Source organism: Callorhinus ursinus, unplaced genomic scaffold, assembly GCF_003265705.2.
Source record: "Callorhinus ursinus isolate GAN/ISIS: 27379988/994484 unplaced genomic scaffold, GSC_fseal_2.0 scaffold1, whole genome shotgun sequence".
In the NCBI taxonomy this organism is placed as follows: domain Eukaryota; kingdom Metazoa; phylum Chordata; class Mammalia; order Carnivora; family Otariidae; genus Callorhinus; species Callorhinus ursinus.
In genome coordinates this window covers 33206997-33223678 of record NW_027397063.1, presented here as the reverse complement: position 1 = coordinate 33223678, position 16682 = coordinate 33206997, and the positions used below count along the sequence as shown (strand labels likewise).

Sequence of the window (16682 nt, the reverse complement as noted above, 5' to 3'; positions counted from 1 at the left end):
AGTGGATGCTCACAGCATTATAGAAATGTTTTAATCATGAGAAATTATCCTAATGTTCTGCTCACTATATTCCTTAATGATGCAGTTACAATTACACTACATTATTATTTTTTTAATTTTCAGAAAATAATTCCTCCCCAAATACCAAAAAAAAAAACCCCATCAATCTTATATAATTCCTTCTATTTCACTAGGCAAAAAGTGGTCATGGGGGTCTTCTTGGAGTATGAACATCATTTGACTAATGGTGTGATGGCAGAAATATCAAACATTTGCTAAAAACAAGTTCCATCTTTTTGAACTTCAACTAAAATTGATAACACATGTTAGTACCAAGTTCTGAGCAGAGACTATGCCCCCAGCTTTCTGCTACTTTGAAGATCAGAGACTCTCTCACCTTCTCTTGTTTAAGATCATCAAGCTCAAAATGTATCATTAAAATTGTTTATGGTTCAATTCAAATAAATGGAAATATAATGATTGAATAAAGGGCTTTCTCTAAATGACTTGAAAATGATACCTTATAACAGACGTAGTGTTTCAAGCATATAATTAATAGCAATATTAAAAAGAATTATTAATGAGCAAAAAAAAAAAGAATTGCTTTCAAGAATGTTTTTTTTTTCTATACAGCCAAGATTAACTGATAAATTCTCAAACTTACCAGAAGTGGTAATTTAGATTTTCATAACTCTATTTCACTTAACAATGTATTCCTATATAATCTTATTTGATCTTTAAGGTATCTGGAAATAGTGAAGTAGAACTGCTATTCTGAATTACAAGTGAAGAAACTGAGTCTCTGTGAGTGGTTTGATTTGCCAGAGGTCTCACAACCAGTTGAACTGAGTAAAAACTTGAACTCTGACCCGCTTATTTTTAATCTGTATACTGGTATAATTGGCTTTCTTCTTTAAACACAATTTTGTTCATTAAATTATAAGCTATGAGGGCACCTGGGTGGCTCAGTTGGTTAAGCGACTGCCTTCGGCTCAGGTCATGATCCTGGAGTCCCGGGATCGAGTCCCACATCGGGCTCCCTGCTCAGCGGGGAGTCTGCTCCCTCGGACCCTCTCCCCTCTCGTGCTCTCTCTCTATCTCATTCTCTCTCTCAAATAAATAAATAAAATCTTAAAAAAAATTATAAGCTATGCATCACTCTTGGGTGTTTGCGTGTGTGTTTCTGAACTTTGCAATTAGATTGTTTTAGCAGTCATATTCTCAGGAAACAAAGGAAATAATAGGAGTGGATGCAAAACTTCTGGTGACAAAATTGCCTTATTTATATGTTAAATGCAACATATTAATTTCATTTTAAGGCATTTCTATTTCCTCTCCGATATTACAGGGTACCAGACTTAGAGCTTTTAAATATGCCACTAAAAGAGTTCAAAATCTAATCTAGGTCTGCTACTCTATTATGTTTGCACTATATGAGATGACTGGGATCTATATAGTCAGATTTGGCAGCCTTTTACATGCTTATTTGACGAGGGAGATTTATCAAATTTAGAACTTTCACCCTAAGAATAAGGCAGTTGTAATCCACATTAGAATGTTACAAAAATCAGACGTGAATAAGGAATTTAATGTATAATACCTATGATTTTTAAAGCATTTTTTTTCTTAATGCATTCTTCTTCTGCAGTTTGGTCTTGGGTATTGTTTTATGGATTTCTTTTCCAGCTGATCATAATTCATATTTGATTATTTCATTTTAATATTTAAAGAAAATCTTCCATAATAATTACGGTTTAATGTTGCTCATTATTCAGTGAATGAATTTATAGGTGATAGCTAGCAAAATATAACAGGTTATTTTCAGTAGTTTATTAACAATGGAAACCAAAAAATCAATCTTCTTTTTTTTTACATTTTTTTATGTTGTTATGTTATGTTAATCACCATACATTACATCATTAGTTTTTGATGTAGTGTTCAATGATTCATAAGAGCCTATCGATAAACAAATTTAAATTTAAATCTAATATTTATTTTGATAGTCACTTTCATCATTTTTTATTAGGCATAGGTGTCAGAGAAGTTAGGTGATAATTCTGCCCATGCTAAAATATAATGATGTTTTCCATCACTCCCTGACTGATGCAAGCAGTTACACAATTGCACTTCCTTGAAGCATGCGTTCAATTTAATGAACCAACACCAAAGAAAGACCTATAGGTAGAAGATATTGCTCTTTTTTCCATTTAATCAATTTTTTTAATTCCTTAACATTGGTAAATTAAGAACCTAGCATGATCCAGTTTCTATTTTCTTCTCTGCTTAAAAATAACATGGATTCTTCCCTTTATGAGAGTTCACATTCTGTTTTAGGTATTAAGGGTTATTAATTCTTTCCAGAAAATTTTTGAAGCTTGAGGGATTCCTTACTATGATCAAATTATTAGGGAATTTTTTTTTAAATCAAGATATAAAAGAATAAGTAGAATACAAAATGAAAATTAGAAACTCATTTTTGTCCATTGTTGGGGACAAGAGGTAAAACCAACAGACCAAATTTCCAATGCTATCTCCAGAACTTTCTAGTTAGACAGGCTGCTTGCTCTTTATAGTTATCTTTTGTTCAAATGCAAATTGAATTATTGTATCTAATTCACAGGGTAGTGGTAGTAATGAAATGACATCCATAGTACAATGTCTGGCACACAATAGTCAACTCATAAAGAAAACCTTATAAAAAAAAACTTATGAAAATTGAGTTAAAAAAATATGGCTATACAAGTACAAATAAGTTTCCCCCCCCCAAGGGGGCTCAAGATTTGAAGGACAACCACTTGGTGAGGATGATATAAAGGAGAATAAACGGCTAATTGATTATTAAAACACCAGTGAGACATAAAATTAAGAATTATGGCATTAAGTAGTACGCTCTTGCCCTGGAGGAAAAAAGGATTTGAACATTTTCCCAATCCTTACTATTACTAACAGTTTTTTTTATTAACTTAAAAAATAGTTTAAAAATGTTCTTCAGAAAATATTTCAGAGTTACTACTAGTATGGCCTAATATTTAGGAGTACAAAGGGAAAAATTCTTCTTACCATACATACTTAATATGGGCTTACAGTTTATGGTTTAATTCTACATTACTCAGTTCTTTCTTTCTTTCTTTTTTTTTAAGATTTTATTTATTTGACAGAGAGAGAGACAGCCAGAGAGTGGACACAAGCAGGGGGAGTGGGAGAGGCAGAAGCAGGCTTCCTGCGGAGCAGGGAGCCCGATGTGGGGCTCGTTCCCAGAACCCTGAGCTGAAGGCAGACGCTTAACCACTGAGCCACCCAGGCACCCCTACATTACTCAGTTCTTAATCCCATTTATTATATAAGAAAAATCCAAAGGAAATCAAAATACATTTCAATTATACCATGCTCTTGTGAGAAAGGAACTGCCTTTTTAGTCACACTAAGATGAGAATAGGTATTAGTGCCATTTGGAAAGTGCTCTGTGTAATGTTAAAGAAAAATATCATTGTGAAAAATATAATGTGTAATGTCTGTTGGTAACCATAGAATATGTAAATGTGGTGCCAATGAATTATCCCCTAAAGGATGCCAAATTTCCTGCCATATGTTGTCTTTCGCTCTAAGTAGTTAGCTGCCAATTTAGCTTTTTCTTCATCCTGTGCTCCAAAATCTTGAAGAAAAAAAAAAAAAATCCTAGAGCATTCTCAAGAGGTTTTCATTGGTACTGGAGCCAAATATCACATATCTGCCTCACGGGATTCCTTTTGAGTCTGGCTGGAGAAACTATCATGGAAATAAGCTCAGATCTCTATTATGGGCTATGAGCCAGAGTTTCCCCAGACCAGTCAAAAATCCATCTGGGACTCTAGATTAGAATTATTTGAAATCCACAGAGAACCAGGAAAAGGCCTTGGGTCTAATGTGATCCCAATCTTTACAGCTCAGAAGCAGTCCCCAAACTCTCATAATTTTCCCAAAGCCAGGGGGGTAAAGATTTGGAAGTTTAACTGAAACTGGTAAACAGTAAAAGAAAAGGCAGCTAGCTGGGAGTTCCCAGCAATTCCTGTCAAAATTGAGTCATTGTTTTCCCTTGCTACTCTACATAACAGACTTCTCCACAATTCACTTCTTAACTATCTTTTCATCAGTGTCTTAATACAGTCCAATTTTTTCAGCTCCTAATTTTTTTCCAATCTTTAAAGATCTAGAATAGCACTTTCAATATACTACTACTTAAATATCTTTGCTCTTTTGTCAAAGAAAGACAGGTTAACCCCAAACTAGTCTTTCTGTTAGGACTGACAGCTATAAAAAAAATCGAAATTCTTTAACGATTGAGTTTGGGTTTAAATAACCTCTGCTCAACACAGGCAAAAGTCTGTCTTTTGACTTGACTTACTTTTAGTAACAACTCCCTCCAGTCGAATGATGTTGGGATGGTCAAATTGTCCCATAATGCTTGCTTCTCCCAGGAAGTCTCTCCTCTGCTTTTCTGTGTAGCCCACTTTCAGGGTTTTGATGGCCACTGAAATCTCTTTTTTTGAAGGAAGTTTTAAGCGACCACTGCACACTTCTCCAAATTCACCTGTTGGAAGAACAGAACAACAACAAAAGGTAAGGAATTATATAATAAAAAGGTATCAGTAGAGAGCAACTGTTTCCTCTCAATAATCCCATTCAAAGTATTCACACTTTGACCTGCAAGATGTACACTGTAGGCCTTCAACTTATTTCAGAAGATGATAATCAGAGACTCCCTAAGAAACCTCAGGACATCCACACCCTATGGAAAATGGACCTTGTGAATAGCCTCATACATTTTCAAGTACTGCATCGTGAATAATCGAATATGAAAGAACAAGAGGAAAGTTGAAAGCTCTATTGAATAGGATTTTAACTCCTTGTTATCATAGCTACCATTTCCTGAGGATAATCCATAGACCAACAGAAATATTATGGGTTGAGCAATAGATTAAATTTCAGATGTTTCTAGCCATTCTGTTATTACTAAGAGAACCAATTTAGCAATATACTCAGACTCTCTGAAAATGAGAACAGAAGCATCTGCTACCAATTCATTTTATTAGAGTATTGGCATGTTGCATTACTGACATACTAGTTGTAAAGTTCTTGGAGCTTCTGGAAGGAAGAAGAAAATACTAGTATAAAAAAAGGTAGCAATCTTTTCTATAAAATCACTATAAAATTTTCTTAGATTCAATGTCTTCAATAAAAACTTGTCTTAAATGCATGATTAATCCAGAATTTACTGAATATGGAGTGCTGCTGACTTTTAAATGGTCTAAACCAACTAATCTAAAGCTGCCTAGAACTAGTTTGGGCACTAATTTCATATATATTGTTATTGAGAAGATTTACCCATAACTCTTTCATCATATTTTGAGCTTCCTGAGGGCAAAGACCTTCTACATCCATTTCTCTGACCCACTGCTTGCCGTGGTAATTGCTACAAAGGAGTGCCACCCATAGAATGTTCTTTGTTTATAGAGGAAATCCTAATATTATGTGGATTCTCAGATCTGATTTGTATAACATCTTAAAATGTGGGTTTTTTTTAAATATCAAATGAGAGGTTTTTCTGAAAAGGATGAATTACACGATTGTTAGGGTATCTATGAAATGGAAGAGCATTCTTGGTCCATCCTTCTCACTGTGAGTTTTTGTACAAGCTCCATGCCCCCTGGATCAGCCAGAGAGAAGCTGTCAAGAAGTGAGATGCTTCTTTTCTATATTTTGTTCAAGCAAGTGCTTCATCCCACAAAAGCAGCAGGTTGTCCTATTGATTTACCAGCTGCATTACTACAAATAACTCGCTTCTCTCCAGGAAGCTCGAAACTCCCCCACACTTGGTCCTTTCTCGGGAATCCAGTTTTGTCTCTGTTTCCAAAACAATGACTTATGCTGTAACTTATCAAAGTCACTTAAGGTCCAAAAGCAGTTATTTATACATTTTTTTAAATAAATACTCATCAATTGGCAACAGTATGACAAACACATTGAAAAACACAGTTATAATGCTAAATAAGGCAGATCTCATTTCTTCCTTTAGAGGGAGTGTAGAGAAAATAACGATATCTGTAGCTAGAGTGTTCTTTCGGATTATGGGGAGAATCAGGGGTAGAATTTGAGAACATTCATTGACTTTTGAAATCCAAGGGAGAATATGTCATTATAGAGTGTGAGTAATAGGGGGAAAAGTTGTGATGCAAAGTAAATCATTGTTAGAATCTGTAAGCAGGAATAAGTGTCCCTGGGAGTGGCTCAGCTGGTTAAGCATCTGTCTGCCTTCTGCTCAGGTCATGATCTCGGGTTCCTGGCATCGAGCCCCGCATTGGGCTCCCTGCCCTGAGGGGAGTCTGCTTCTCCCTTTCCCTCTGCCCCCACTTTGTGTGCACGCATGTGCACGCTGTCTCTCAAAAAAATAAATAAAAAAATATTTTTAAAAAGAATAAGCATTCCTTTCCTGATACTGGGTTATTAGAACATTGCCAGAGAGCTCTAGTTCATGTTGTGTAAACATTAAGTTTGAGCAAACCATTAGGAATCATCTACAATAAACTTTAATTTTCTGAAAGAAAGTTCTGCCATTATCATGAGTCAATATGCTGTAATGGATCATGTTTTAAATTTTGATGTTATCACCACTTATTCTAGACAACAAATCACTTGTCAACAGATTGCAGGACAGACAGTACAGAACTGTGGGACGGAGTATGGATTCTAGGGCCTAATTTCCTCGGTCACCTATCAGCTGTGTGATTTTGAGCAAGCAGCTTAACCTCTCTGTGCCTTTGTCTCCTTATCTATAACTTGGCAACGCCAATTGTGTCTAACTCATAAGGTCTTTGTGCAATTAAAGGAATGAATGTATGTAAAGACACATAGTATTTTCCTCTCTGAGTTCAGGCCCACCTTAAGAAGGATAAATTATCTGTCTACCTCTGAAGAGTTAGATCAAATTGAAGCACAAATATAAAAATGCTTTTTAAACTGTCAAGTTCTGTATTGATGTGAGAAGAGGTGGTTGTAATGATGATGGTGACAGCAAGGTTAATGTCACCTTGGACAAGTATTTGTAAAGGAGAGTATTTTGTAAAAGTACCTCACTGGAGTGATGTGGAAGAGTTTGAATTTCAAGTGGGTCAATGAGAGTTCCTTTCTTTCTTCTTCATGGGATATCTGACATATGTAAATGTCTATCTACCTCCAAAATTCAGAAAATGATGTTTCAGCAATGCTAATTTTTAAAAACCCCCAAATTTTGAAATGTGATTATTTCATCATATAAATACTAGAAATGGTCACCAATATATTATACTAAACATAGAAATGTTAACTATTAATTCAATTCTCTTTATAATAACTTAAAACAACTCTGTTGGAAAAAATAACAAAGACTGGGCAAACACAATGGTCGATCTTTCCATCTAGTCAAATTTTACACGGTCTTATTCAATTAACTTTGAACCTATAAGAAAGAAAACTTAGATCCTGTCATTCCCGTCATTTCTAAGCACAACTACAAGAATCACTTGGAAGGCACTGCTTGATTTTTAAAATTCAGTAAGTGCAGCAGTTTTTATTTGTCCTTTGAAATAAACTATGCTTTATGAGAATGGTCACACTGTATTCCGATTTAAGATGTACAATGCAAAATTGCTAAAAGTAGAATTTCTTACACTCATGTTATTTAAAATAGAGGAAAAAATCTACTTGTGTTTAAGTAGAATGACACTCTGCCTTGGCTTCAAATTCCACTCTCCTTCTACTATTTTAATAAAAGAAGCTTAATAAAAATACATACAGAACAATGTTAATGTGGCAGCTAAGCACTGCATATTAACAGGAATTACCGCAATCCTCACAAAAATGTTGGCACTACTGTAATTATTAGTGTCTAGTATGGACTTTGAAATTGAAAAGTAAAAGATTCAAATTTTGGTTTTCAATTAATAACTATGTAACTATAGGTCATCCAGATTTTAGCTCTTGTTTCCTCATCTGGTGAAATGGAGATAATGCCTATCCAGTAGGCTAATAAAATTAAATATCATGTGAATGCCTAGCATAGAATAGAGAATTAAACGAATATATTCTACTTTCAGAAATTTTCAGTATTTAATCTTTGAAATAATGGTTGGATGGAGGAATGAAACTGGGAATTTTAGTCATTATGAATTCCATTATTAAAAAAATTACTACTTTGAGAAAGTAAATTTATGGTTCAATTTTAATTTTGTTATTTGCAATAAGGGCTTAATTTTCTGATTAGCCAAAGTACAAATGAGAGTTTCCATTATATCTATTTCTTTGTATAAAATCTCTGACAAAATTAGAGAATTGGCTGACATATATAGTCTTTTGGCATATTTAATTGACTGAGAAAGTTCTGTCTTTGACTGAAAGATTCAGTCTTGTAGCAATGGAAGATAGTTGCTAATCAATTTAGCACATTATTAAATTTTTATGGACAACATTACTTTTAAAATTTTAAAAGGATACAGGAAATGAGTAAGTGTATAATTGAAAGAAGGCTGGCCAGGAATAGATTGTTACTGAAGTTGTTGTGGAAATGGGTACTGGTATACTACACTCTCCATTATACTATTATACAATTTCCTCTACTTTTGTAGATATTTTACATTTTGCAAAACAAAATGTTAAGAAAAATTGATAGTTTTTAAAATCTCAAACTCTTATTCTATCTTGGTGATGACAAACCCTTGAAAGGCGAATCAAGATAGACTAGAACTGGGTGTGCACATTTTATTGAGATCTTCCAGGAGGAGTATAATTGACCTTGAAGATCTACTTGTTTGCAAGCAAAGCAGGCACAGTATTGTTGCCCTGAATGTGGCAAATGAGGATATTGGCTACACAACCCTGAAAATGGGGCAGATGTCTATTTTTTTACAAATACGTTTGAGGAGAGAAACGAAAAAAGATGATTTGTCCTGATCTTTAATAAGCATCAGGGATTATTAAGTGACTCAGTATAAGTAGCCTTTCCTTTTGTCTCATTTATCAGATACCATCTTTAATGAGTGTGTTTTGTCTCACACTACTGTGTTCTAGATACCTGGTGTTATCAATAACATCGATATATTTAAGCTTTTACTAATGCAGAGGGTCCCAAAGTTCAAGGTCCCGATGTGTCTGTCTGGCCTTCTGGACACCGGCTAAGCCTAAGTGGGTTTCTCCTCCTCACATCAGTTTAGTGTGCAAAGTTTTTGTGCTACCTATGCGCCCAAGGTTTCCATGTTAGAGAACAGTGAACTCTTGTGGGACATTAACACCAGCACGACAAAATCTCTCTGCACCACAGAGCAGTTTACAAAGCAGAACTGTGCAAATGAAAGAGAGTAATCAATATAGATTTGTTTTAACTCGATTAACATAGATATATGATGAATGTGTATATTCTTAAGTCTTAGATTGTGGAAAAAGAAGCACATACTCTTTTCTCCTTTTATGAATTACTAGTTCCATATTTTACTATTACCTGCACATGTATTTTTTTTAAAAGATTTTATTTATTTATTTGACAGAGAGAGACATAGCGAGAGAGGGAACACAAGCAGGGGGAGTGGGAGAGGGAGAAGCAGGCTTCCCGCGGAGCAGGGAGCCCAATGCGGGGCTCGATCCCTCATGGTCTGAGCTGAAGGCGGACGCTTAACGACTGAGCCACCCAGGCACCCCTGCACATGTCAGTTTTAGGAGGATAAAATATTAATAAAGTTAGAGGAGAAGATTTAGTAAATTATCATTTTATTTAGATAATATGAATTACTCAGATTGTCCTGCTTGAATAGTAAATACCATTAGAATTCTAAATACTGCTTTGATGTACACAGAAAGAGAAACAGAGAAAATTATATGCACATTTATGTAAAGAAGCATCAGTCATACATATAGTACTTGCAGAAAACATGATCTGATATGTTATGCATTCAATGAGTTAATTTCTCAATCTTTCTATTTCCTACATCAACTTTGCATTTGGTTTTAAAACAATATTGACTAATGAGATGATGGAATAAAGCTATTGTACAATATTGTTTTTTACTTTTAAGTAGTAGTAGTTTTTATTCAGTCCCACACTGCATGTCTGTAAATGTCCATACATTTCTGTGTAAATGTATAAATATCATTATTTTATAAGTACCTATAATTTTTATTGGAAATATGCAACTGCTATTAACAATCCACAGGTATTTGTTAATTGATCTATGATTGACTAGATTCATGATTAGAACGAAGAGATGTCTATATGAAAACAAGCTTCAACACAAATGAATTAAGACTATACAAAGTTACAGGCAAATATTAAAATGGAGTACTTTACATTACTTAAACTATTCCCTCAAAAAGAGTTTTAAGTAAATTTGTGTAAAATGTGTCATTTATGATTTTATTTCGTGTTGTCTCTTTTTTTTTTAATTCCAAAGAGGATTCTAAAATTACCTTTTTTACAAAATCAAAATTTTCACGTGGTGAGCTTGTTTAAAATAAGACACTTTTATCCTGTTATCCCTATTCAGCCAAATAGGCTTTGTGACACATGATCAGCACAGCCAGGGGAGGACTGAGCTCTTGTGGCTGCTGGCTCTGAAATTCAGTAAATAAAAAGCTGGCCATGGTCTATGAGTCTGTAAGTCTGGCACCTTTGAAATCTGTCCATTCCATTAGATACTCCTTCATTTACTTTTTGCCTGCCTTTGATCATGAAATCAGGGGAAAAAAATGTCCCTTTTCATAGCAATATAACTCAGGCAGCATTCTTATTCATAGTTGTAAATTTGTAATCAACACGGGGTTGAGAGTAGGATTACTGTGGTGGTTACCTGCTCCAACAACTTTGTCAATGGATATGTTGGTGGCATCCAATTCCTTGGCAAACTCATGAACTGCTTGGGTAGGGTCTTCATATGTGTGTGGGTCAACGTAAGTCCTGAGACCTGGAAGTTTTACTGTTTAAGGGAAAGAAGAAAGGCATTATTGTAGCTAGATTTATTAAAATTTTACTGACACAATTTTGTAATCACATTGTTAGTGAAAAAAAAAAAAAAAAGAATCCCCATTACAAAAAAGTACACCAAACCTTTAGTTTATTCTCAGGTACCACAGCAACTGGCAGACAGAGAAGTGGGACTAAGTATTGAACCACTTAAGAAACAAAGTTTCCCATAATGAAACAAATGAGGAAACACAATGAACTTTCTCTGCAAAAACATTAGAAGGAAAATGGACTTTCAAAAAGGGGAATCTCAAGGAGATGGTGTTTCAGAATTGAGTAGACCAAGTAATTACTACCAGAAGCATTAGTGAGTGAATACCAATAAGGCTATTACACATTTATGATTCTACGAAGACTGCAGTAAACAAATATTTATGACAATGCCGCATCTGACAATAAATCAGTTTGTGAAATAACTTCATAAGGTGGAATGGCAGCTAAAATTACAGATACATTAATTAAAGGATATAAAACATCATGTCTTTTGTCTGACACTATTCTGCTTTTAGTAACATTGACAATCAAATCCCCCACTGCAATTATAGATCTACTTAAACCTGTGAGGATATGTATATACAAAGTGAGTATTATATGCATGTACTAATATAGTATCAATTAACTGAAATCTTATTGTATAGCTTTTCAGCATAGTTCAAGGCAATATAAATTCTCTGTAAGTTTAATAATGGTGCTAAGAAGCTAAATTCCAAATACAAATTATTTTTATAGCTTATTAAATATAAACCTCTTTCATAATATATGTATTTATTTAATTATTCTGAAGGTGAAAATTTTTGTGATGTTCTATAATCAAAATAGCATGGATCAAAGATAAGGGAGAATCATTTTGGATTTCATTTAATACTAATGAGATTCCTACCATTTGGAAAAATAAGTCGTATTAGAAACAATTTGGAATGTTCAATAAACTAACTTTCTTTAAAGTAAAATTATTTTTTTTAAGTAAGCTCTATGCCCAGTGTGGGACTTGAACTCACAACCCTGAGATCAAGGGTCACATGCTCTACTAGCTGAGCCAGCCAGGCACCCCTAAAACTAAATTTTTAAGAAAGGGAGACTAGGATCTACTAAAGTACATGGACATGCTCTAACATTAAAGTATATTATATATGTACTAATATGATGGATTTTTACTTTTAATTTTGGTAATATTGGTAAAAAAATATTGGTAACATGGCTTTAGCAAGGGGCAGGGATGCCTAATAGTGATGTATTTTTTCATTTATAACACTATATTATTCAAAGTTTTTTTATTCCTAAAGTAACAAATAAAATCAGATGTTGTATTTTCCAGTATAATTTTATAATGAAACAATCTTAATGACAAATTGCAACTGAATATTCTGTGATGACCAAAGACTTCTTCGACTCCATTTCAGACTTTGCATTAAATGGGTGTAGAGACTGATGGCAGCAATTATTCTGGAAAGGCTTCAGCGCAATGGACATCAGGCCAACAGGTCTAGCATTTCATAGCGTGGGCTGAGAAATGATTAGTTTATTGACCTATAGGGCATCTTTATGAATGCCATGGTTAACCACCTCATAATTTATGTTCCTGCAAAGTATCCATATAGGTTTTGAGTAAAGAAATAGAAGCATATGCAAAAAATGGATTATAAAAATAAATGGTGGTTAGGAAGTAAAAATTCGATATTCCTCAGCTACACCTTCAGATGATTTTGAGACTGCAGGGTAGGACTGGGAGAGTGGGGAACAAATGGAGAGGAAAGGCTAACACTCCCCCTACTCACAAATGTCCATTCCTTTTGAGCTCCCAGATCAGTTTGCAAGCTTCTGCCATTATTGTAAACATTGTTGCTTCCTATAAAGACAGATGGCCGAGCCAGTCCTTAGGCCAGTGGTCTTCTATAGTTTATTAGTACACTAAACCTAATTCTAATATTATCAGTACCAAAACACTTTACCCTTAAGACAAGCAAACAGATTAAGGAAAGCTCTCATACTTTTCTTGCTTAGGAGTAAGGAAAACAGTAAAAGTAACTGTAGACTTACTAAAATATGTCAGGAAATAAAGTTGTGTCAGAACCTTTTTGTAATGAAGGCCCACCTCAAAGGAAAGCTAGGCTATATGATCATCCTGTTTTGATTCATCTCTAGTAGATTGTAAGGTAAGGAACTAGTAAGGTAAGGAAACTTAGTATTCCTTTTCAAGGAAAAAGAAACACTTTTAAAGATAAGGTAAAAACTAAATTTCCCCCCAAATTAATTTTTTTTTCTTGTAAACAATTACAAATGTTTTACTTTGCTCACCTCCAGGAAATAGTTTGGAAGCAATTTACTAGCATCAGAATTTACAAAGATCATTATAAAATGAGTCATCAGGAGCATAGCCTCAAACATTTTAAATAAGCACGGGTTTTAAACAGCCTTGAAAGTATGCTTAGAGTTACCTTCCATAGCTGGCAGCCCTAAGGAGTATATGTATTACCAAATAATCTGAAAATTCAATAGTCATTCCCAACTAAAATCAATCAAATTCACTGCAATGAAGTAAAATCATATAAATTGTTTTTCTATCCCCATGGAATTTGGGGAATGATACAAATATAACATACACACACCCCCAAGCAAAATAGCCTGTTCACTGTGGGAGCTTCGGCTGCCGACTTTTAACCGCTGACCCCAGAGGTTCCGGGAATCAGGTGATGCGGGATACAAGGCCTATAATCCCTTCACACCAATAATTAAGGGCAACCTACAGAGTAACTGGGCTGTGTCAAGAAAACCAGATAATAAACACATGCGCACGTGTTAAGCTACACTACTTTACAGCTCGTTCTGTGCAAACACAATAATTTACATTTCCATTTTACCAGCATGAGTTGCCCTAAGGACAGCAGAAAATAAAAAGGCCTAGCCGGAGAGGGTGAGGGAACAGGATCTTAGGAGGTGAAACACATTTCTTTCCTTTTGAAGCAATATTATAGGATTTGTAACAAGGCTGGAGGGAATAGTTCATAGCTAGAGCTTTTTAAAGTAATCCCAAATAAATGGTCTGAAATAAACCAGCTGTCGGATTAAGACGCAGAAAGTTTATGACATGCATATAAGTTACTTTATGCCCTTATAGCTAGGATAAAATGCATTTCTTTTTTGTTTGTCCGTCAGAAAGATATTGCGCATTTGAAGAAAATTAACGTTTCAGCCAACCCCACCAGAAAAACCCAACAAATTAAGAACAACTTAATCCACAGGAATGTAACTGCTCTAATTGATGCATGACGACTGGGACTCCGTTTTTTGGGGGACCATGAAAAAAGCTAAACAAGTATCCTGTAATTTGTTCATTCATTCTTTTAAGACTTTTGAGTTGGTAACCTAACTAATCTGAAATGATGAGGTGCTGCTATTAGGAAGGTACTACTTTGGCTTTTGTGAATTATTCTGTAAGGACTGCAATGAGATAGAGAAAACAATGCTCTCTGTGAACTCTGTCACTACAATGCTCTCTGTGAACTCTGTCACTGTGTTCATGTCACATCAATTTACATTTTGGAAGACATTCTTTTTTTTTTTTTTTTTTTTGCAAGCCACTGTATGCCCCCTGCATGTTAGCAACAGGTAATCAAGCTTTTACTTGAGTTAGAACTAGAGCTACAATTTTTAGATGCAAAGCCAGTGACTGATATAAAGTATGATGCTGAACTGAAAATAATTTTACAAGGCAATGGTGAATGCTAAAGAAAGTAATGCTTACAAGACCACATTAGTTATATTGAGACTATCTGAGAGCACATAAGTATGAGGATAGCCTGTACTAATTTCCATAAGAACATGCTATTCCATTTGAGTCCACTGATTAGTAATTGCCACATTAAAATGAGTCATAGTTTGGAAAATCAAAACGCTTGGGATGATTTGTTTTGCCAGAAGAAGGAAAAAGAAAGAGTCTTCTTATAAACACTTCATTTCCTAAAAAAAGTATTTCTTTTAGAAAATATTAAAGAGACACTAAACTGATTGGTATTAAAATATGAGGGAAAAGTGCAGGCTTTCCTACTAGTTGGATATCGTGTGACTCCAAAATAATATACAGTTTATTTTAAAGGCTCTCTCCTGGTTGGTTGACAAAACAGAGTAAGTCATTACACATAAACAGAGGTTGTTTATATTTATTTGGAAGTTAGGAAAGGGAAAAGGTGCCTATTTAGATTTTAGCAAAGGATGAGAAATGAGGAAATTGAAGATACGCTTTGCCTTTCAGCTACGCAGAGCTGATTATGGTCCATACTCCCCATTATGTGCATTATCTGGAAAGAAACCACAGGTTATCCTTCACTTTGGCTTAAGTATGCTGAAATGTGGCCATATAAAAATTACTTAATGCAGAGCCATGAATTTCCTTTTCCATTTAAAATTAATTTAATTTGCTCAATTCTTTCATAGGACTACTTTTGCATTCTCTTTGTGAGGAAGTTATCCAATTATAAATCAATAACTGGGAAAACTGAAATACAAAAAACCAAAGCGCCAAAACAGCTTAGGAACTTACAATGTCCATTCCCGAAATGAAGCCTTTTTTCATCTGTACTGTGTTTTGACTTGTTATAGCCACAGAACCTGGAGGTAAGTGAAGGGAAGAGAACACAGAAAGAAAATATACTTAAAGCAATTATCTATGCTCAGAATGTGCAAAGCACAAAAAATAAAGCATTTTCCTCAAACAATTAAATGCTTTAGTGAAAGTTTAATGACTTCATATTTTCTAAATCCTTTATAGAAAGCCTCTTTCTCTGGGGACTCTGGAAAGCTGCCTAATGAGGAGATATGTAGAGTTGCTTCCCCACTGTGCAGACCCCTTCAGCTCAGTTTTTATAATGGCCTTAGAAAGTGTTTATAGTTTTTTTTTTTTTTTTTTTTTTTTTTTAACAACTGCTGTTAGAATGAATGAAGGGTAAAGTCTCCATTGTTAGTGATTAGCGCAGTGCCGCATTACCAGTGTTCTGGGTGAGAAAGTGGCAGGGAAATCTGGGGCGTATTTGAAGAGAGGATAATTGGAAAAAGAAAGTTAAACCTACAAGTGAGGTCAAAAGGGAGAGGAGAAGTGGAATGTGTTGAAGAGTGGGGCAGGAATTTAATGGAAGAAAGAAAATCAAAACTAAAGTTGGAGAAACAAAAGAAAGGGAGGGGAAGAAAGAAAGATCTAGATCTAAGTGGAGACATGCTTATTTGTTAAAATACTTCATGGACCACACTCTGCGGATTTTGGCAGCCACTGAGGGAGCAGGCAAAGCAATAATGAAAGTAAGTGGTAAAAGAGCCCGTGAACTCACCTCCCGATCAAGACGTAGGTGACGACCGTGAGCAGGATAATGGCCACAGCCGCCGAAATGGCAATCATCACCACTTGGCTGTTTTCCCCGGAGATGGAAAAAGCTGTGAGTTGGAGGAGAAAAATAAGAAAAGGCTGGGCATTAACACACCATAACTAACATCTGCATAGAAAAGCCATATTTACTCTGCTTGTACCTGAACTATGGCTTACTGCCTAAGACAGTGTAGACAGAACTCTTCACTTCATGTAAAAAAAAAAAAAAAAAAAAAGAAAGAAAGAAAGAAAGAAAAAGAAAGAAAGAAAGAAAGAAAGAAAGAAAGAAAGAAAGAAAGAAAAAGAAAA

General features: G+C 34.8%; 1 protein-coding gene across 3 annotated transcripts in view; it reads right to left on the bottom strand.

Moving 5' to 3' along the window:
- The window catches only part of EPHA3 (EPH receptor A3), a 378828-nt gene that overhangs the window by 54357 nt on the left and 307789 nt on the right, over nt 1-16682 (bottom strand). For all 3 annotated transcript variants that reach the window (XM_025868405.2, XM_073892253.1, XM_073892247.1), the window contains exons 8-11: nt 16339-16441; nt 15558-15625; nt 10848-10973; nt 4382-4567 (exon numbers count right to left, since the gene is read on the bottom strand). In XM_025868405.2, the coding sequence (XP_025724190.1) occupies nt 4382-4567; nt 10848-10973; nt 15558-15625; nt 16339-16441 (483 nt within the window). The remainder of the gene's footprint in view (nt 1-4381; nt 4568-10847; nt 10974-15557; nt 15626-16338; nt 16442-16682) is intronic.